The sequence below is a fragment of the Heloderma suspectum genome, chromosome 11 (genome assembly GCF_057233095.1).
Source record: "Heloderma suspectum isolate Gila_16-S chromosome 11, 16-S_ref, whole genome shotgun sequence".
In the NCBI taxonomy this organism is placed as follows: domain Eukaryota; kingdom Metazoa; phylum Chordata; class Lepidosauria; order Squamata; family Helodermatidae; genus Heloderma; species Heloderma suspectum.
Genome location: NC_139468.1, coordinates 26,031,529 through 26,054,331, shown reverse-complemented (window position 1 = coordinate 26,054,331; position 22,803 = coordinate 26,031,529). Strand labels below are relative to the sequence as shown.

Here is a 22,803-nt window from a genome sequence, read left to right as displayed (position 1 = left end):
TACTCCTTTCCCAATTTTGAACCACTCGGTTGTTCCATGTCTGGTTCTTACTGTTGCTTCTTGACCCTCGTACAGGTTTCTCAGGAGACAGGTAAGGTGGTCTGGTACTCCCATCACTTTAAGAATTTGCCACAGTTTGTTGTGATCCACACAATCAAAGGCTTTAACGTAGTCAATGAAGCAGAAATAGAAGTTTTTCTGGAATTCTCTTGCTTTCTCCATGATCCAGCAAAAGTTGGCGATTTGATCTCTAGTTCCTCTGCCTCTTCGAAACCCAGCTTGTACTTCCGGTAGTTCTCGGTTCGCATACTGCTGAAGCCTAGCTTGTAGGATTTTGAGCATCACCTTGCTGGCATGTGAAATGAGCGCAATTGTGCGGTAGTTTGAACACTCTTTGGCATTGCCCTTCTTTGGAATTGGAATGTAAACTGACCTTTTCCAGTCTTGTGGCCATTGTTGAGTGTTCCAAATTTGTTGGCATATTGAATGCAGCACTTTAACAGCATCATCTTTTAGGATTTTAAATAGCTCAGCTGGAATACTGTCATCTCCGCTAGCTTTGTTGTTACTAATGCTTCCTAAGGCCCACTTGACTTCACTCTCTAGGATGTCCGGCTCAAGTTCAGTGACCACACTATCATGGCTATCAGGGACATTCAGATCTTTCCTGTATAGTTCTTCTGTGTATTCTTGCCACCTCTTCTTAATCTCATCCGCTTCTGTTAGGTCCCTGCCTTCTTTGTCCTTTATCATGCCCATCTTTGCACAAAACGTTCCCTTGAGATCTCCAATTTTCTTGAAGAGATCTCTAGTCTTTCCCATTGTGTTGTTTTCCTCGATTTCTTTGCATTGTTCATTTAAGAAGGCCTTCTTGTCTCTCCTTGCTATTCTCTGGAACTCTGCATTCAGTTGGATATATCTTCCCCTTTCTCCCTTGCTTTTCACTTCCCTTCTTTCGTCAGCTACTTGTAAAGCTTCATCAGACAGCCACTTGGCTTTCTTGCACTTCTTTTTCTTTGGGATGGATTTTGTTGCTGCCTCCTGAACAATGTTACGGACCTCCGTCCATAGTTCCTCAGGCACTCTGTCTATCTGGGCCAAAGTACATGTGACCTTAACCACGTTGTTTTGCGCTTACGTGCAGGGGTTTTGCGGACTGCCAGTGTGGAGTCCCCAGTCTGGATAGGGCTCTAGTGTGAGGAGTGGGGGGGGGGTTTAACTCTATTGCCCCCCTGCCCCAGTCAAGATCCTTATCAGGGGTGTGCAAGCAATTTGTACTGCAAAACAAGTTTCCATGTACAACCAGTTATACACAGCCTCCCTCAGCTCTTTTGGCAGAGGTGGAGGGATAAAAATGAAGTAAACTTCATCCACCGTCGCTCTCTAATCCCTGCACTGTAATCCTGAATATTGTTGAAATGCTTTATAATTCAATGCATGTACTTTCCTTTCCCACATAATATCTCCCTTATCCTTCGCATGCGCCCCGCTCTCCAGTGTGGATGATTTCCTTTTGTTGTACCCAGGCAATAAGTCAAGAGAGCTTCACTTGACACAGTGGAGTTATAAGTGCATCCTAAATATATAAGCCATGGAAAATACCTTACTTGCAAGCTGTTAGCAAATGTAATTAACATTCCGTTGGATACTTGACTTTTCTTTTTTCCATCAGAGGCAGGCAATTAACCATTTTTCTGATTCAAGAATGCAGTACAGTTAAAGTCACGCTAAACAAAGCAAAGGTCCCCTTTATTGACATACCAGGCAGAGTTCGGAAATCGCCCCTGCCCCCCAGTCATCTGGGAAAATAACCTATCCTCAAGGCGGTAATTGCAGAAGATCGATCATAGATTGATTGAAACTACAGATATTTTTAGTCTGCCCTGATTATCAGCCACTTTCTACTAACATTGGTGATGCTGCTTAATGCAGTGCTTCTTTTTCTTTTCATTGTCTTTTTTCCTGTGTCTCACAGAATCTCCAAAGAAGGACAGTTTTAAAAAGCAAAGGTAGCTATATCGGCCATAAGAGAAAAAAAAATCCAGAATCCATATTAGGCTAGTACCCTTCTGAGTCTGACTCAGAGGTCACAAAATAGTGTACAAGCTTTTCAGTTCTCCAGATCTCTTCATCATCTCACCAGATGATGAAGAGATCTCGCCAGATCTCACCCGAAAGTGAGCATGCTATTTAATGAACTTTGAGTTGGCCTAATAAAGATATGATCCCAATATGGATTTTGGAATTTTTCAGAAAACCCGAGAGTTTGAAAGGCAGGACCCTCAATTTGCTATAGAAGACGGGAGATTATCCCAGTCAAACCAATGATCAATTTTGCCCCAAATTGTCAGTCTTAACCAGGTGCGGTTCTCCAAGATCTCAGTCTGAGGACCCTTTGAACTGGAAACACTGGGGGTTGATCCCATGGCCTCCTACAGAGAAACCATACACTCTGCTATGACACTGAGCATCCCAAATTACAGCTGCACAAAACTACTACCTTTCAACTATCTCTTTAAGGATATACTAGTGACTTCATTTTGAGGGACATAATTGCCACGTTGGGTCAGATTAAAGGCCCAGCATTGTGCCTCTCCAGATAGTTGGGGAAGCTGATGGGAGATAGCCGCATGAAGGCTCATCGGCCGGCTTCAGATTCTCTGTGGGCTTCTGTGCGAATGTCATGTGCGAGCACTCAGGGCTTGCTGACAAACATCCAACCCACCCGGGATGTTATGGGTTGCCTCAGTGTGGGGGTTCCATGCAATATGTGCAGTTGCGGCAGCTATGAGTGGAGGCACCAATTCACTACGTAGAGGCGCTCATTCACCAAATCAGTGCCTTCGTGTGATCCCCACTGCATTTCAGGCTCATGGGTAGCCCCATACATTCTTTCAGGCCATCACACGTGGTCTGCCAGACACCTGAGCCAGATGTCTCCCATCATCTGTGAATGAGGTCTTTCCACTGAACACAGACTTGCCATCCTATACACCCGGGGTGGGGAACCGTAGGCCCATGGGCCAAATCCAGCCATCCTGGGCTCCCAGTCTGGCCCTCCAGGGTTACCCCAGATGGTCACACCCCCTTTCCCTGGCCACACCTCCTTTCCCCTGACTGCCAATCATTTGATGGTTTTCCAGCTTTTGCATGGTTCTCTCCCCCCCCCCCCCAAGTTTTAATAGGTTGGAATGCCTTTCCTACTGGCAGTAAGAGCTTTAAGCTAAAATATGGTGGTTTGTTTTTTGGATTTTGGCCACACCCCTTTTTCCTTTCTCAGGGTCCCACTGCTGGAATGCAGACCCAGAGAGCTTCTCCAAAATTGAATTCAGCCCCGGGGCTGAAAGATGTTCCCCACCCTTGCTATATACTAATACAGAACTCCATTCTCCCAGTGTGGATCCTTGCATAGCCAAAATGGCACCATCCATGCACAACAGGGGAGGTATCAGCTGGCTTAGGAGAACTGCAAGGTTTGCATAAAAACAAAACAAACGCAACAGCTTTCAAGGGGAAAATCCCTAACCGGTGGGGAGCCACAAAACGGCCCAATGGGGAGCGAGTGTGCTCAGTGGGCACAGAATACTGACTGTTGAGGTGGAGCAGATGGAAAAGTGGGGTAATGGGAAATGTAATGGAGTTTCCCAGAAAAGGGCATGCGTGGTTGGAGTATTCAGTGCTGCAAAATTTTGTTGCAGGTCCTGCTTTGCTTCCAGCGATTAGGCATTGAGGGACTTACCCTCTGTCCAATTTATTTATTAATCCCATAGACTCAGGGTAGGTTACAATATTCTGACCCAGTTAATCCTTGTTGAAAGCCAGCTATGCCTATAAACATTACAACATCCCGAGGTGATGGATTCCATGTGCTAATTCAGGGTAGTTCTTCTCTTATATTTGCAGGTTGCTGTCACTAGTACACCTTCCGTCAGATATGTTCGCATCCAGATCCAGTCTGTCAGGAAAGCAGATGTGGAGAACTACTCAAGGCCAGCTTTCGTTAAGGTAAGTCTGTCATCAATGGAGGCTGGTGGCGCCGATGTCAGTGGGGCGGTGAATCCCCTGCGGATTTCAGTCAGAACTCTCAAGGAGTTATCCAAGCACCTTGGAGAGCTCCTTTAGAGTTCTGACTCGTTCTGACTGAACCTGCAGGGGATTCACCGCCCCACTAACATCAGCGCCACCAGCCTCTAGTGACTGTCATTGGACTCCAAATAGGTTACACAGATGTGAATGTCCACCGCATCCTGGGCCTGGCATTTCAGCAAGATCCACTGAGGTACAGCAAGCCTTCCCCAACTGGGTGCTTTGGGTGTTTTGGACTTCAACTCCCATCAGTCCCAGCCAGGATGGACTAATGGCCAGGGGTGATGGGAGTTGTTGTCCAACGCATCTGGAAGGCCCCAGGTTGGGAGAGGCTGGGTTAGAGTGTCAGACTAGGATCCGTGAGAACTGGGCTCAGATTCCCATTAAGACATGATGCTCTGTGCCGGTACTATCTCTCGGCCTAATCTACCTCACAAGGGTAGTTGTGAAGATAAAAGGGTGGAGTTGGGGGCAGAGCAGAGAGAGAGGCTGTGTGTGCTGCTCAGAGCTCTTTGGAGGAAAGGTGGGTTAAAATGAAATGAAAAACAAATAATCTACAATAACAAAAGAGGATGTGTGCCTGCTGTCTGCCCGTCCATCAGCACCATAGCTCCAAGACCATGAAACCTGAAACTTGGCATGCATACTAAGGAGACCCTAGGGGACAGTACCTTGAGGTTTTTTTGTTTTTAAAACATATTAATTAATTTAAATTAAATGTATCCATGTGCAGTGTTTTTTTCAGTTACTAGGGGCTGACTTGACTAACAAGCTTACAACTTTGCAGTCGATACAGCTTGAAACCAAGGGAGATTCGTTTGTACACCGCCCCTGCTGAAGGGAACGGAGTGAACAGGCCCCTCCCTCAGGGGGCAGTAGGGGTGCCCCATGGCTAGGGCTGTGCCTAGGGGTACCAGTGGGCATGCCTACGCTCAGACACAGTGAGCACAATGTATCCAACCCTGGCAACAGGTAGCTTTGCTTGAAGGCTTCGTTGTATCTGACCAAGGGCTACTCCAGCCTGTGCAAAGCCAGGTCTGTTCGCGCGTTTAAAATAAATAAAAAATGCACTGCATTTCCAGACTGTTTCATGCATCTGGCAAGTTCAAGATGTCACGGGACTATTGTTTTTTATTTTGTTTTTCTGCCATTACAGGCTGCAAACTCATGCGGCTGCTCTTTTGATATTTGCATGTGGATTGCCTGGAGCGAATCTTAACCTTTTCTTCTGTTGCACAGGTCAACGATGATGTGTTCTTGTCCCACCACCGGGGGATACTCCTCCTGGTTCTAGACGCGTGCTCCGGCACGATCGTGGGCAGGCGGCACTTTGACACTGGCAGCCCCGCAAAGGTGGCCAGCGCGGTCGGCGGTTACATTGAAGCATCCGTAAAAGAGAGGTGAGCCCCGAGGGAGCAACTCAGTTGTGAACGGGGTTGAGGGAAATGACCTACTTTATGCAACGAAAAAGCATGCCTGGAGGACTCTGACGAAGGCTAATAAAATGTCTTTAAAAATCCAAACTCTGCATCTCTCTGAAGTGTCGCGCCAGAAAGCTGGCAGTGACATTGAACTTAAAGGCTTCTTTTCCACCCATCAGTAGATAAGACTTTAAATAAATATAAATATAAATATAAATATAAATATAAATATAAATATAAATATTTATAAAAAATCTTGCCAATTCTGTTTCTTTCACCAATTGCCCAAGCCTAAAATTGCAGCAGTTTCCTGGCAACCAATGGCTCCCTTTTCCATTTCTGAAACTTGTCCTGTTTATTCTTGCCAGGTTCTTCCCCCAATACACAAGCTTTTAAAACTTTTTTTTGGTGACAGATTAGAATCAGAGGTGTTGCTAGACTTCCAATAAAACTTGGTGTTCCCTCCCCCCGCCACTTTTTAAAACAAGTCAGTGACTGGACTTGCCCGTCTGCAGGCTGAGTCCTGGTCGACTTGGACGTGTTTTCATCAGCAGAGTTGGATCCTCTCCACTTTGCATCTGTTCCACATTCCTTGTGGTTTTCTGCGTCGCCACATAAACATGGAACAACAGAGATTTATAGACAAAAGTCTTGGCTGTTGGCAAAAGCAGGTCAAATAACCTGAAAACAGATTTCTCATCCAAGACGTTCCAGAGCAGTTCATGACCACAGACCTGAATTCCCTGAAGCAACCACATATCTCTCTCTATAAATGAGGTGTATAGAACCCCAGGCCTGGGGGCCAAAACTGGCCCTCCTGGGGGCCAAATCTGCCCCTTCAGGTTTCTTCAGGTGGCCATGCCCCCCTCTCTTGGCTCACAGAATCATAGAAGACTAGGGTTGGAAGGGGCCTATAAGACCATTGAGTCCAACCCCCTGCTCAATGCAGGAATCCAAGTCAAAGCATCAAAAGGCTCCGTGCCTTTCCCCCAAGCACCACATTTGGTGGTTTAGCTGGCTCTTGTGCAGTTTTTTTCCCCCCCATTCTAAAAGTTTGACGTGCCTCTCCTAGGGATGGTGCGGGTGCCCAACTCTGTCTGGGAATCCGATGGAAACCCCCCGTGCCCACACCCCTGAGCCTCGCTCGCTGGTCCCTAGACTGTGCTCGCTCCCTGACCATGCTTGGTGGGCGGCCAGCACTCATCCTGGCAGCCTCATCGAGCTCTGCAGTCATCATTTTTTAAAAAATAACATGGTGATCGCAAAATGGGCGTATTTGCGTAAGCGTGAAAATGCGCATTTTGGTGAATGTGTATATTTGTGTATGTGGAAACATGCATTTTGTGAATGCACATGTGCAGAAATGTACATTTCTGCAAAAACATGCATTTTGCACACATGCAAATATGCGCATTTGCAAAAATGTGCATTTTCACGAATATGCGAATATTCGCATTTTTGCAAACACCACTTTATTTTTCAAGGAATGATGACTGCAGAGCTCGATGAGGCCACCGGGGTGAGTATGGGCTGCTCGCTGAGCTCAGGAGGGGCTTGATCTCAGTCCGGAGACTGGTGAGTGGGGGCAGGGGCTGGGCAAGCACCCAGGGAGCCCGGATGGGGATGGATTCACCCATCCCTAGCCTTTCCTAAGGCTTAGTTTCTAGCAAAAAAGAGCTTTTAGCTAAAATATGCTGTTATTTCTGGCCCCACCCCTTCTGCCTTTCATCCCACCCCTTTTTCCTTTTGACCCCCACCCACAATTGCCGAAGCTCTCTGGGCGGTTCACAACAAAACTATAAAATACAACATAAGATACACTATAAAATTTAAAAACCATGGTATAAAAATAGAAGTAAAAAACTAAAATAAAAGTTATCAGCAATAGAAAGATTTAAAATGTAGTAACAGATTTTAAAACAGAAACTGAAAGACTAAAATGCCCAGGGAAATAGGAAGGTTTTCACCTGGCACCCAAAGGATCACGAGGTAGGTGTAGGGTTCTGCACACCTGATAGCAACTCGTCTTTCCACTTCTGTAGCACTTTGGAAGCACCATTTATTAATGGGTATTAATATAAATGGGGCCGCGGTGGCTTAGTGGTTAAGACGCTGCCTGAACGACAGACCGGAAGGTCGGCAGGTCAGCAGTTCGAGACCCGAGTGCTGCGTGACGGAGTGAGCTCCCGTCTTCAGTCCCAGCTCCTGCCAACCTAGCAGTTTGAAAGCAAGAAATTGCAAGTAGATAAATAGGTACCGCCTCGGCGGGAAAGGTAACAGCGCTCCGTGCACCTTGGTGTTCAGTCATACCGGCCACATGACCACGGAAGCATCTTCGGACAGCGCTGGCTCTTCGGCTTAGAAATGGAGATAAGCACCACCCCCTAGAGTCGGACACGACTGGTTGGGGACACCTTTACCTTTTACCTTATTAATATAAATAGTTAACATCTTGCAGATGTGGTCTTGGGACATCATTACTTAACCAGAAAACTATCTAATGACCTTCATGCAGAAGAGGGGTTTGCAGTTGGCTCTCTCAGGTAAAATTCCAATACAGGGCTCTATTTCACACCAATTAAAGGAAGTATAATCTTATTTATCAAATCGAATGTTCTGGTAAATTCAGGGTGTGGCGCTCTCCCTGTATTATCACTATTCTGTACTAATTGGAGTGCATGCTTATTTATTTATTTGTATACCACCCAGCTGGCAAATACCCTCAGGGTAGATTACAATAATAAAATCAAACAAAAAGAATGAAGTAACCTAGATGGTTGGATGGATGGATGGATGGATGGATGGATGGGTGGGTGGATGGATGGATATAAAAGTATCAAAAGAATACCATAAAGAATACGTAAAGAACATTGAGGAGCCAGCAGTAAAATTAATAATCAAGCAAGAGATTCAAATACAAATATCTGCTTAAAGAAGGTCTCAACCTGGCATCTAAGATGTATCACTTACTTCTGGAGATATTCTTGCTTCAGGCTATTGCACTGACTCTTCATGTGTTCCTGGAGAGGGTAATGAGGTGCAATTGCTTCCTATTGTCCTATACTCAATGTTTTGCTTTCTCTCTTCCAGATCAATTGTTCTTGTGTGTACTAGAGACATTGCAGAAGTAATGGGAGCTGCTGAGATGTCAGTATTTACAAGGTTAGGTTCTGCAAAGCCCATTGCTTTCCACAAAAAGGGTAAGTATATGAATTTTGTGACTTCTGTCATGGTGAAAGGTGACTCTTATACATGTTGCATAACTTACCTGGCTGCTTTTCAGTACAATTGTTCCTTTAAAAAAAATGTACCCATGTCTGCTTTATAGAAATTGCTTGTATGTAGGGAGGGATGAGAAAATCATTTGCTCTTCCTGAACCTACACAAAAACCAGAACGCACTTTGCTGCTGAAATCTGCACATTTATAAAGTTCGCGATGCAGTTCACACAGAAAAATGCGTACATTTCCAAAATTGTGTAAAAAGCTGCACATAATGTTTTAAAATGTGTGTATTAGCAAAAATGTGCACAAATAGCATTATTCAATTGGGAGAAATGTGTAAATTTGCAAAAGTGCATGCAAAAAATGTGGACATTTGGAGAAAATGTGTACAAAAATGGGGATTTAAAAAAATGCACATGAAAATGGAACAAACGTAGTACTGGAAAAAAGAGAACCTGAGCTAAACTGAAGTTGACATTCACCCATCCGTACTCATAAGTGTATAATGTGATTGCAACAGTGGTAGAAGTTGAGATACCGGTCTTTTACAGTGTCTTTTTGCACCAGCCATATTACTCTGTTCTGTGCATCTGGAATAGGAATGGCAGAGGGGCTTTGTGAGCCCAGGAACCTTGCAAGTTAATGCACAAGCTGATCAGGAAGTCAGGAGTTAATGGTTGAACTACGGTAGCCAGGTTGTAACATGGACATTAGAGTGAAACCCTTTTCAAAGTTTTATTTCATCCATAGATCAGCATAAAACTCCATCTGGCGTGACTCCATCTTCTGGCCTTCATTTGCTGCTCTGCAATGCCAGGTCTGCTACCCAGGAAACCTCCCTCATCCATGACATGATCCTGGATGAGGGTGCAGACCTGGCATGTATTACGGAGACCTGGCTGGCCGAGGCTGCTGCTCCAACCCTTGCAGCCCTGTGTCCAGCCGGATTTTCGTATGCACAGCAGTCAAGAGCTGGGGATCGGGAAGGGGGAGTGGCTGTTATCTACCGAGAGTCCTTGGTCTTCACCAGACCCCCTCTCTGGGAGACCAAGGTTGCTGAGTGCATGTACTGGAGGTTGGGCCCAAAGGGCAGTCCTGGGATTCTGCTCGTGTACCGTCCACCCCGTTGCACGACTGACTCCCTGGCCAAGGTGCTTGAGGTGGTCTCTGATGTGCGTGTACAGTCCCCTAACTTATTGGTGTTGGGGGACTTCAACGTACATTCAGAGGCTATCCTCACAGGAGCACCTCAGGACTTCATGGAGACCATGGCTTCCTGGGAGCTGCACCATATTCTAACTAGGCCCACCCATGTAGCCGGCCATCCACTAGACCTTGTGTTTGTTTCTGGAGAAGCAGGGAGTGATCTGGAAGTCGAGGTATATCCACCACCCCCTTGTCATGGTCAGATCACTATCTGATGACCTTAGACTTCTCGGTTCCACACCCCCTCCACAGGGGTGGAGGACCCATTAAAATGGTCCACCCCAGGCGTCTTATGGATCTGAATGGATTCCTGAACATGCTTAGGGATTCTCTGGGGCACACCAACGGCCACTTGGTCAAGACCCTGGTGGGTGGCTGGAATGCCGCAATCACTGGGGCATTAGATCAGGTGGCTCCGAAACGCCCTCTCCCCCTGAACAGGGCTCGGACTGCACCATGGTTCAATCCACAGTTACGATCTCTGAAACAGGAGGTGAGACGGCTAGAGCACCGGTGGTGGAAGTCTCGCTCCAAAGACGATCAGACATGGGCTAGAGCTGTATCTTCAGCCTATCACGTGGCGGTGAAGGCAGCAAAAAAGGAATATTATGCTGCCTCTATCGCATCTGCAGAGTGCTGTCCCAGGAGGCTGTTCCAAGTGGTCCGGAGCCTGGTTGGTCCTGTGGCTCTGGAACCACTGGAGCATTCTAAGGCCTCCTGTGAGGCCTTGGCAAGGCACTTTGCAGATAAAATTGATCAGATTAGGAGTGTTACTCTGCATGCTGTGGATACAGTTAGTGAGCAAGAGGCAGTCTGTGGCAAACCGGTTTTGTGGGATCGGTTCCAGCTTCTTCCTTCTGATGAAGTGGACAAAGTGCTTTCATCTGTAAGGCCGACCACCTGCTTACTTGATCCTTGCCCATCTTGGCTCATTATGGGCTGCAGAGAGAGACTGGGTGAGGGGATCAGGGCGGTGGTGAATGCCTCCCTTGAGGAGGGAGTGATGCCATCAGCCCTCAAGGAGGCAGTGATAAGACCGCTCTTAAAGAAGCCCTCCTTGGATCCTCAAGTTCTGAACAACTTTCGCCCAGTCTCAAATCTGCCATTTTTGGGCAAGGTGATTGAGCGGGTGGTGGCGATGCAGTTGAAGGCACACTTGGAAGAAACTGATTATCTAGACCCATTTCAGTCAGGCTTCAGGCTTGGGCATGGGACAGAAACGGCCTTGGTCGCCTTGGTGGATGATATGAGGAGGGTTCTGGATAGGGGTGAATGCTCCTTCCTTGTTCTCCTTGACCTCTCAGTGGCTTTTGATACCGTTGACCACGGTATCCTCCTGGACTGCCTGGAGGGGTTGGGCATTGGAGACACCATATTGCGGTGGTTCCGGTCCTTCCTCTCCAGCAGGTACCAGAGGGTAGCACTGGGAGAGGAGGTTTCGGACTCGTGGCCACTCACTTGTGGGGTGCCACAGGGTTCCATCCTCTCCCCAGTGCTATTTAACATCTATGTGAAGCCGCTGGGGGCTATCATCAGGAGGTTTGGGGTGTAGTGTCATCAATATGTGGATGACATGCAGCTCTACCTCTCATTCAAATCTTCACCAAGGTTGGCCGTAGAATCCCTGTCCTAATGTCTGGAGATGGTGAGTGGCTGGATGGGGAGGAATAAGCTGAAGCTGAACCCTGACAAGACCGAAGTACTTTTGGTGGGAGACAAGAGGAGGCTGGGGGATGTTGATCTGGTGTTGAATGGGGTACGGCTACCCTTGAAAGACCAGGTCCGCAGCCTGGGGGTCATTTTGGACTTCCAGCTGTCCATGGAGGCTCAGGTGTCAGGTGTGAGCCAGACAGTGCTGTATCAACTCCATCTGATACGGCGGCTGCGCCCCTTCCTTCCCGACCATCTGCTCCCATCGGTAGTACATGCCCTGGTCTCCTCTTGTTTAGACTACTGTAATGCGCTCTACGTGGGGTTACCCTTGAAGACGGTTCGGAAGCTGCAGCTGGTACAGAACTTGGTGGCTTGCCTGATTAAAGGCAGCCACTGGTGAGATCACATCACTCCTGTGCTGAAGGAGTTGCACTGGTTACCAGTTGTTTTCCGGGCCAAATTCAAGGTGTTGGTTTTGACCTTTAAAACCCTATATGGTTCTGGCCCAGCCTATCTTAAGGAGCGCCTCCAGCAACACCAGACAGGCCGCTTAACAAGATCAGCCTTGGATGGCCTTCTCTCTGTCCCATCAGCCAGGACAGCTAGACTGGTGGTGACGAGGGAGAGGGCCCTTTCTGTGGTGGCCCCCACTCTGTGGAACTCCCTCCCTAGGGAACTCTGCCCTGCCCCCTCTTTAATGAGCTTCCGCCGTGCATTAAAAACGTGGTTGTTCAGGCAGGCATTTGTGGTGGGTTAGGGTATTTTCGAAAACGTTTTTATTGTAGAATTTTATTGTTTTAAACTGTTTTATTATATGCTGTACATCGCCCAGAGTGGCTGGGTGACCAGCCAGATGGGCGATTAATAAATTTAATAAATAAATAAATAAATAAATAAATAAAATAAAACACAACCAAACCCCAAATTTAGACCATTAAGGCTGCAATCTTACACATGTTTAGACAGGAAAAAGTCCTACAGCTCCCAGCATTCCCCAGCCAGCCCTGCTCCTTGGGGCATGCTGGGAGTTGTAGGACCTTTTTTGTGTCTAAACAGGCATAGGATTGTGCCCTAAATCAACATTTCTCCCATTTTATTTTCACTGCATTGTATTAGGGGATTTAAAAAAAAAATTGCAAAACCCTTAACCTGATGTCTCTTACTTATAGAAATAAAATGTCCAATTAGCTCATTCAAAGATTACCTTAAATCTAATGGCAATTGCCCCCTCCCTTTAAAATGGCCTTTCCCCAACCTGGTGCTCTCCAGATGGACATTCAGGCTGGGCATAATGGGAGTCACCGCCCAACACATATGCAGTAGAAAATTCTGTCATTTGGAAACAAGTATGTAACAGAAGAATAAGAAAACAGAAGGACATCTTAGGGCGGGCGAGCAGGCTGGCTGGCTTTCTTTCTTTCTTTCTTTCTTTCTTTCTTTCTTTCTTTCTTTCTTTCCAGAATTGACATCCATTCCACGGTAACCATTCTGAGTTACTTTGGCTGAATAGTTTTAAAAAACATTTTCTTCCCTTCTTTGCTCCTCAAGGATAGAAACAGACATTCCAGCTGCTCTTGTGCAGGTTCTTGTTCCGCTGTATCCTTGAGTTGTTTGGGATAGAGGCTCACGTCCAGACCAAAGTGGGACAGATAATTTTAGATAACTCTGTCTGGACAGAAAGAATGGGATCCCCTGACTCTTGGGTGCTTGACCATGACGGCGGCCCAAACTGACTTCAGTGCAAGAATTATTCCCATGTTTGCTTGCCACGCCGGTGGCACTTGACTTTGCCAAATCTTAAACCAGAAGATAAGGATTTTCCCTGCTGGTTCAGAGCAAAGTTCATCTAAGAGATTGCCTGATGCCTCTCAAAGTCATAAATGGGGTGCGTTGGTAATCACTCTTCCCCTATGGATTGTCCGAGGCCTGGCATCAAGGGTGGGCATGGTTGGGCACCTTCCGAGCAGGCTTTGTTTCCACATTAGGCTTTGTTTCCAGTCCCCTGATCATCTTCGTTGCAGGAGGAGCTATAGATGCTACTGCCTATTTGCTCACTGACTCTCTCCCTGTCAAGCAAGCAAGTGGGAGGAATGATGAGAAAGAGGCTGAGGAGCAATAGCTGGTGACAATGGCAGTGAGAGGGCAGACTTCTTGAAGAAGGGGCCCACTGAAGGTGTATTGCCCAAGGGCCCCCAAGGATGTGGAGCTGGCACTGTTTGCCATGCTGGTACCACTTGATGTTTCTGAATCTTATACCAGAAGATAAGGATTTGCCCAGCTTGTTCAGACCACACGCCCATGGCCATGTAAGGGCAAAAATACATTAGGCCCAGAATGTCCTGGTTGGAGAGAAGAAGAGCTGCAAGGTTTATTCAAATGGATGAATTCACTGGGTTTTGTTTCTGTTGCTGCTGCTGTCTTTGGAATTGCCCTGGGCTCCTGAACTAGGACAGAAGATATCCCAGCCTTTCCAAACCATGCCACCCTCCCTCCACTGGTGCTTGACTACAGTTCCCATCATCCACAACCATCCTGTCTGGTGGACAGCTGGGATGATGGGAGTTGTAGTCCAGGATGTCTGGAGGTGGCCCAGGCTGTGGAAGGCTGGGATATACAATCCGAAGGGAATGCAATACATCTGGCCTGGTTGCGTCTGTAGTGCTTGCTTCCGATTCATCTTTTTTCCCTTTGGAGGCATTCAAAGGCCCTGAAAGCAGCTCTTGCAGGAATCAGTCTTGAGAAAAGGGCGGCTAAAGTGATCGAGGCAAACATCTGGGATTGTTTAGCTTAGGAACAAGGTGAGTAAGGGGAGACATGAAAGTGGTATACAAAATTATGCATGGTGTGGAGAAAGTGGATAGGGAGACATTTTTCTCCCTCTCTCTTAATACTAGAACCCAATGGGCTCATCCCATGAGGCTGATTGGTGGGAGATTCAGGGCAGATAAAAGGAAGGACTTCTTCTCACAGTTCAGCTATAGAATTCACTTCCAGATGATGTAGCGATGGCCACCAATTTGGATGGTTTTAAAAGGTGGGTGGACAAATTCCTGGAGGAGAAGGCTATCCGTGGCTCCTGGTCCTGATGCCTCTATGCTCCCTCCAGCATCAGAGGCAGTATGCTGCTGTATATCAGTTGCTGGGGTATACAACCGGGAAGGTGCCATTGCACTCTTGTCCTTCTTGGGGGTTTCCCACAAGCAACTGGTTGGCCACTGTGTGAACAGAAGGCTGGGCTAGACGCACCCTTTGTCTGACCCAGCAGGGCTCTTCTTATGTTCTCATGGGAAGCTGGACTGTGTGTAAATGGGGCTCAGCCTTGCCAGGATGCAGCTGGAAATTGCTTGCGCTTTCATGGTAACAAACTCAGCGAGACTGCAGCTTCATCCCGTAAGGATCTTTGCTTCACTTTTACCTTCGCAGTTGTTGGCTTTTTAAAACCCCTTTTGGAATCCCAGTGTCTGCCCCATGGGACAGCAAATCTGTGTCCCTCCCCGTCTGACACAGAATCTGTTTTTTAAATGGTGTTTGTGCAGACGTAAATGCTGCATGCCGAAGCGTACAAAAGGCGGCCTGATTTTCTGTTGCAGTAATTCTTCTGGAAAGCGGGCAGCCGGTGCAGCCAGATCTTTCTTCCTTGTGAAGTATAATTCCCTTTTGTTGATAAGAAACTCTGCCAGCCAGCTGCCTGTGATTCCACTTTAGATGCTTCTTGGGAAGGGGTCAACAGTGGACTTGGGTTTATTTCCAGCTGCAGATTATTACTAATGTTGGGGCTTTGGATGCCGATCCATGGCTTTCATGAGTGTTGCCCAGAAAAAGCTGATGTTGTCAAAAAAAGAACAAATGAGAGAGAAGTTACTGAAATCCAGCTTGTACAGTTAAACCGGCCATCCTGAAACATCTTCATAATATTGCTGTGTAGTTCGGACACCAAAGGGCTAATCCCGCTGTTGGCTGCTATTGATTTACTGAGCAGCTGGGGGGCTCTAATTCAGCCTTCCGTAAACCAGGGCTATCCAGAGGCGTTGGACTACAACTCCCACAGTCCCCAGCCAGCACACTGGGTACAGATGATGGGAATTGTAGTCTGGCACTTCTGGAGGGCACCAGGTTGGGAACGGCTAGTCTAACTACACATTACTTCAATGTGCCACTTGGATTAAAAAAATAAAATAAATCCATGGTCAGGGGGCTTATCTGGATCAAGACCACAAGGGAGGGGAGGTTTAACCCTTCCTTCCCCTGGTACAACCTTGAAAAAATAGCGGGGTACAGCAAGAATAGCAACAGTTAAAAAAAACACATTGGCACCAATAGGAGGTGGAGCTGCTGCTATTACTGCTGCTGCTGCTGCTACTGTGAGTGGAATCCAGTGGGGTGCTTACACCCCTATCGATTGTCTTGTGCCCCACAGATTCTGTTCACGCAGCAGGTCCAGCCTATTTTGTTGCATGAGTGGGACTGCCGCTTACACAACGGAGATTTAGCACTTCCCAGAGGAAGCCCTGAAACAACTAGAAATTCCCATTTCTCAATTGGGATAGGTCGGCAGAGCTCCCTTGTGTGAGCTCCGCCAACCTGCCCCGTGACAGAAACAAGCATTTTTGCTCCTTTCTGGTTGCCCTGGAAGCACTAGATCAAGCAGTGGGCGCCACTCATGGACAGGAATTGGGGGGACGAAAGCGACTCAGTGGAGGCGTAAGCGCCCCGTCGGACTCTGGCCTATTTCCATTTCTGCCATAAGGGAGTCCCCCCTCCCCACTCCAGAACTGCAGCAGGGTGGGACCGGTTACATATTCCTTCCCTGCACACTATGGTCCTGATCTGAATTCCCCCCCCTTCTCGGTTTTAATTAAAACAAAGCCCCATTGTCACTTCAACCAACACATTTAAAGTGAGGTATAGTCTTCTATTTCTGTACTTGCACATGGTACCTGTGATTCCAAGAACAGGCATGTGTCAGGAGCGCCCCTGCTGCCTTCTGAAATCCTCAAGTAGCCAGAACCAGCACACAGACAAAAGGGCTCTTTTCCAAGGCTTTATTTCCATTCAACTTAATGACACTTACAGATGCTAATTGCCTGAGACTAAGTGGAAAACTCAAAGGTAGGGATGTCAGAGAATTCCGCCATGGATTCCAGTGAGGCCGGATTCATTAGAATCCAGCCCCCCGGAATCCATGGCGGAACGCCCTCCTGCCCCCATGCGAAATCCCCCCGTGACGGAACTTACCTGGGGCGGATGCGGTGGCAGCGGCTCCAGCGGCTGGTCTCCCGGCTGGCTGTGGCCGGGCTGCTGTGATCACCATTTGCGTCCTTGCAAGCAGCTGTGATAGGCTATGTAAGTATTTATGTAGCCTATCACGGCAAAGAGCAGGGCTGCAAATGGCGGCCGCTCCGCCATTTGCACCCCTGCTCTTTGCCGTGATAGGCTATGTAAATACTTACGTAGCCTATCACGGCTGCTTGCAAGGATGCAAATGGCGGCCGCTACGATGGCCAAAATTTGTGGCCACAGCAGCCCGGTCACGGCCGGAACTCTGGCTGCAGACGGCCCCAGCTGGCGGCTCCATGGAGCTGTTGCGAAGTGGAGCCGGCCAGGGACGATTCCAGGGGGAGGGACGGAGCACCTCCCCCCCACCACGGATGCCCCTGTGCGGAGCCAGGTAAGGGGTTCGTACATCCCTACTCAAAGGAGCAGCCTACCAGGGGATTCTAAGCGTTAGGAAGTCAGTTGGTCTCCGTTTGGAGAAAAGCATGCAACTCTCTGAACTTAAGGAGTAAGAGGTGAGAGTCTCGCCTTTCCTGTGGGGCATTGGGGCACAGCTGTTGCCATCCTACCAAGTGGGCTGAGCACCTCCTCTCGGCGCCTGCAACCTCTCGTGTGTCTCTGTGCCTGCGCCTCATGTCTCGAAGCTCAAGTTGTCCCTCCCTCTCCATGCCAGGGTCACTATCGCTCCCAGGAATGTGAGCAGGGGGGGCTTTCCCTCCAGCTGCGCCTCTGAAAAATGAGTGGGTTCCTCTCCCACGGATTGTATCTCTTCCTCAGAATCAGAACTGCTTTGGGACTCTGTGGGCTCAGATCCAACCCTGACAGCATGATATCCCTTCCTACAGTACTCTCCTTTCTGTTGTGGAAGTTCACAGTCTGGAATAAGGGAGGGGGAAGACGTTAGGACCCCCCCCCTTTACAGCAGTGGCTTTTGTCTCACTGGAGATTGGAAGAGCTATTGGAAGGGGAAAGTGCCAGGGTTTCTGGATGCGACTCTTCCCTCTGTAATGGATAAATTCCTCAACCTGGTGTCAGTGGGGCTGTGTTATTCATGGCTGTGAGAGGGCTTGAAGACCACATGTGGCCTATTCATTTCATGCTTTCCCAAAGAGCAGGGTGTTTTGCCCCCCCCCCCCGCGATCCTGCTCAAATTCCCATCTGGATCATCACAGTTGGGCTAATTAAAATCCATCTCCTGCCAGTTCCAGAGCGTGTGGTATTTGCCCTCCACCCTCTTTAATTACATTGTCCTGCACTTTTTGAAAAGGGCCATTGCATTCCACTTGGGAGGTGGCCAGTGCAGGATGTGGAGGAGAAGCGTTTGCTGTATAATTACAAAGCCTGTTTTTATGCAATCAGTGGATTCGTTTGCTGACATTCAACCTGTAGGGTGGGCTTTTGACAGCCTGGCCTGCCCCATCTCAGCATGCCCTCCCCCCAACACACCCAGATATTCATTGGAGTTGTTGACATGGCCTCTGTGTGTAATAGGGATGGGTGAGAAATTTGTTGGGGCCACTTACCTAATTGAAACATGAACCCGAATGTGGTTTACCATCAGAATCCATACCTTAGTAAAGTTTGTGATGTGGTTTGCCCCCCAAAAGTTTTCCCCCATTTTTTTTAAAGATGCAACAGAAATGCATATATTTGAGAAAATGAACACCAAAATTACTTTATTCATTGGAAAATCACTTTAAAATGTGTGCATTTGCAATAGTGTGCAGAAAAATGCACACATTAGAAGTGGTGTTCCCAAAATACGTGTGTGTGTGTGTGTGTGTTTGTAAGGGGGAGGGGGTTTGAAAAAAAGTACACAAAAATCCAAACAAATTTTCATGCAGATGAAGAAAAAAAAATTCTCAAGGTGATGTGGAAATGAGATAGAACAAAGTTAAAAGTGTAAAACAAATGAGAACCTGAGCACGACTGAGTTGTCTTGAATGCGTAGAGCATTGATTTTACTGCATAAATGGGATCCATGCACATTGCTACCTGTTCCTGTAGGCTCCTGTGCAAACTTGAACTTCCAACACATGAATGATAGGGAGAGCAGGCGGTCCCAATCCCTCAACCACATGGAGTGTGGACCTCAGCACAGAGCTGTCTTTCAAACTTGCCAGCTGTGGCAATAGGTTTCCTGATTCAGTAGTTCTTCAGCAATGCAGAAAGCTCTTAGAATTAGCAGTTTCACTGTATGATTAAAGATGGGTCATCTTGAAACACTTTCTGACATCTCGAGTAGTCCCAGGTGCTGTGAAAATGGCAGGCAGCATTGTGATATCGCATTTTGACTGTGCTGCACTCCACAGGAGAAGCACCCCTGAAAGTACCTTAGGCAAAGCATCGCAAGAGAATTATAGTCAAGAGTGGATAATTCATTAGCGACACCTAAATTTTAAGTATTTCCCAGTGCACTAAGATAGTCACTGTGTGCCAATACATTGGTGTAGCAATAGGTATGCAAAATCCTGAGCACTGAACCACCAGGGTTCGGGCTTTCAGTTTGGGTTGCACATCTTTTTCCTTAATGTTCAGAACCTGAACCCTAAAAGAGCCAGTGTGGTGTAGTGGCAAGAGTGCTGGACTGGGAGCCGGGAGATCCGGGTTCTAGTCCCCACTTGGCCATGGAAGGTCACTGGGTGACTTTGGGCCAGTCACACACTCTCAGTCCAACCTACCTCACAGGGTTGTTGTTGTGAGGATAAAATGGAGAGGAGGAGGATAATGTAAGCCGCCTTGGGTTCCTTGCAAGAGGAAAAAAGGTGGGATATAAATGCAATAATAAATAAATGTATGGAATGTTCAAAAATCAGATCTGCCAAGAAACTTGGATTGTAAGCACGCTGAGCAATGCCCAGGACCTGGAAAGCAATTTTTACAAATGGGTAAAATATATGTGACTATGAACTAGGGATGTCAGAGGAATCCATCTGGGGGGGTGAAGCTTGTTGGGCTTTTGTCAGCTTGGACCCCAGACTTTGACTCGCTTTCCCGAAAGCTATTCTGACTTGAACTGCATTGAATCGGGCCGGTGTGCAGATTTCCTGTTTTTTAAATTTGTGTAAAGCAATTTGCATAAATTACAGCCGTAATTTGCGCAAATTATGTACATTTTGGCCACAATTTGCACAAATTACATAAATGGCAGCCGTGATTTGTGTGGGTTGTGCAAATTGTGGCCAAAATTTGCATAATTTGTGCAATTTAGTGTGGGAGCCGTAATTTGCGCAAATGGCTTTTTACAGAAATAGAAGACCTGGAAAAAGTTCCTGGATTTCAGGAACAATTTCCCCAGTTTGGCTCATAAATGCAAGCTGAGTCAGGGGTGCCACAGGACACTGTTGGGCTGCAAAAGGGCTAGATTTACCCATGAGAGACATCCCTTCTGTGAACCCAGGATTGCTCTATTTAATACTATACCTTAAATACATGCAAGAGTACAAAAAGGTACATAGAAATCAGTTATCTGCATAACATTTTCTGTGGAATGTGAGCAAGACTTAACAGGCATCTGAAGGAACTAACATTGCACAAATTGTACTGATTTATTACAGGTTTTTTGCCCCACTGTGCGATAGTTATCACATCCATTTTCTCTCTCTCTTTTCTCCTCTCTTTTTTCCCTCTCGCCCCCCAGGCAGCTTTGCTATGCTTGGATATAAAGGAAACCCCAAACCTTCTTGGATTAAAATCCACAACCAAGCTGCTGATCGGAAATCCGCTTCTCTCCAATCTTACGTGCCACTGATGCTGAGAGAATACAGATGCTCGGTTGATGTGACAAAACTTTAAGACTGTTGGAACAGTGGAGACCCAACTCCAAAAAGGCCTTAAAACCCACACAACTGGATCTGCTGGGTCCGTTGCCTTTCTTGCAAGGAGGCAGCATACCTCTGATGCTCTTGTTTTTACAAGCTTTTATCAGGAAGTGCATTTTTAAAATAACTTTCTTTTACAACTAATAAATATATTCTGATCTGACAAAAGTGTTGGTGGGCGGGGGAGTGTAGTTTGTTTCTTTTTTCAAATTCTGGACTCTACTAATTTCTAAACAGATTGGTGCTGGAGTTTGAGTCTGGCTGGAAGCCAAACCTCTCTCCTGGCAACTCTGTTCTCTTAATCCTGGAATTGTGGAGGTGAGTTGCATTGGAAAACAAAATGCACTCTGCACGTACGTAGTGGTACTCTTTGTTATCACTTTATGTATTCCAGGCTGAGCCCTGACAGTGCAGTCTAGTTCTAGGGGTGGGTAGGGATAGCTTAAATCATTTTTTTAAATCCTGAAGCAACCATCCCTTTCTTCTGTACAATTTTTTTTAAAAAAATATGGCACACAGGGGTAGCACTGAAATAATGGCATCCCTTCCAGAATCTGAACTTTAATGCAATTGCTTCATGTTAAATCCAGACAAAGGGCTGGGTTTGCAGGTCCTGGGCCTGTGCCCATCCTCAAATTAAGCCATGCCTAGATGAATCATGTGCAGCAGTGGTTGGCCAAGACCCAGGGCCATGCCATAACCTTTTGCTTCCGGAGACACAGGAAAGATGGTGCGTAACACCCCCTGCCCCAAGTTCACATGCAGAACTCAGCTGGACTGACAGTTGAATACTTCTACACTGGCAATAGGATAATGTTCTATAGGCTGTGTGGCACATACATCTCTGCCCCTCAAAGAAGGGGAATGGCCATGGGGCTCAGGAGGAATGGCTGGGAAGCTACTGTTACCCCACCCCACCCCACCCCTGGTATCTGCCGCCTGAAGTGGTTGCCTCAGTCTACCTGATAGTAAGGCCAGCCCTGCCCAGGCCTAAAACCACCAGTGTTCCTAAAGGCCTGTAATAGCTACAATATCTGGTCTAACATTTGGACTTCTTTCTTCCTCCTCCTCATTTTTGTACCACCTAGCCTGATGAAGAGCTGTGGAGAACTTGAAAGCTTGCACAATTTGGGGGGGCGGGCGTTTTGGTATTGCCCACTTTGGATTTTTGACCCTAAAGGGCATTTCTTTTCAAACTGCACCTTTTTTACTGGGCACAACGATTTGGTTCTTTTGTCCGACAGAAAGCCAATCCTTCATCGGTGAATGGATCTAAAGAGTCAATTTAGCGAGGAAGTTCAGCAACTTGTACTGAATGACACAAATGCCATCTAAGGTGGAGGATATTGCTTTCAGGACTGCCTACATTGTCAGGGCTGGCATCAAGGGTAGGCATGGCTGGGCACCTGCTGAGGCCCCCACCCCAGCAAGGGCTCACTGACAAGATCCCCGTAGACTTGCTCCTCCTCTTCACCATTGCAACCTGCTTTTTCACCCGCCTCTTGCTCTCCCTCAGATAACGGTGGTGGTGAGAAGAAGGAGCAGTAGAAGTCCCTGCCTAGTTGCTCACTGGCTCTCTCTGTCAATCAAGCAGCGATGAGAATGAGCTGTAACAGTGGGTGCTGAGATAGTAGGCTCACTCAGGGATGGAGCCCTTTCAGGGTGTCTTGCCCAAGGGCCCTTAAAAACCTGTACTGTTGCTCTCGTGAAACATGCATGCATTTCGAGATCTGTGAGTTAACCACTTCACAAGTGAAATGGAAGATAACCAACAAAACACAACAACCCTTAACTAGATGTTGAATTTCAAAGAAAAAGTTCCCAATCAAACTTGGCAGGTACCATGCAATGAAAGCTTCTATCATTTTCTCTGAATTCAGTTGAGGATTTGCTGCTGTTTCTATTCGGAGTAAATTACCCTGGGTGCTGAGCTCATCCTCCAAATTCTTTACAGTATAATGCTATATATGTCTACTTAGATTTAAGCCCCATTGAATTCCATGGGACTCCCAGGGAAGCGAGTGTAGGACAGCAGCTATAAATAAGCCAATAGCCACTTTGAATTACAGTTCCTGCTGATTTCCTTTTGAGCAGGTGTGGAAGGAGTTTGGATCCTGT

At 47.1% G+C, this 22,803-nt stretch overlaps 1 protein-coding gene across 1 annotated transcript in view; it reads left to right on the top strand.

The window, feature by feature from the left end:
• LOC146337178 (cell surface hyaluronidase CEMIP2-like) overlaps positions 1–20,850 on the top strand; it is a 103,101-nt gene extending 82,251 nt beyond the window's left edge. Inside the window, exons 22-25 of the mRNA XM_084816378.1 lie at positions 3,904–4,005; positions 5,326–5,486; positions 8,598–8,707; positions 20,505–20,850. Coding sequence (XP_084672504.1) covers positions 3,904–4,005; positions 5,326–5,486; positions 8,598–8,707; positions 20,505–20,659 — 528 coding nt within the window. The 3' untranslated portion in view covers positions 20,660–20,850. The remainder of the gene's footprint in view (positions 1–3,903; positions 4,006–5,325; positions 5,487–8,597; positions 8,708–20,504) is intronic.
• The last annotated feature ends 1,953 nt before the right edge of the window (positions 20,851–22,803 follow it).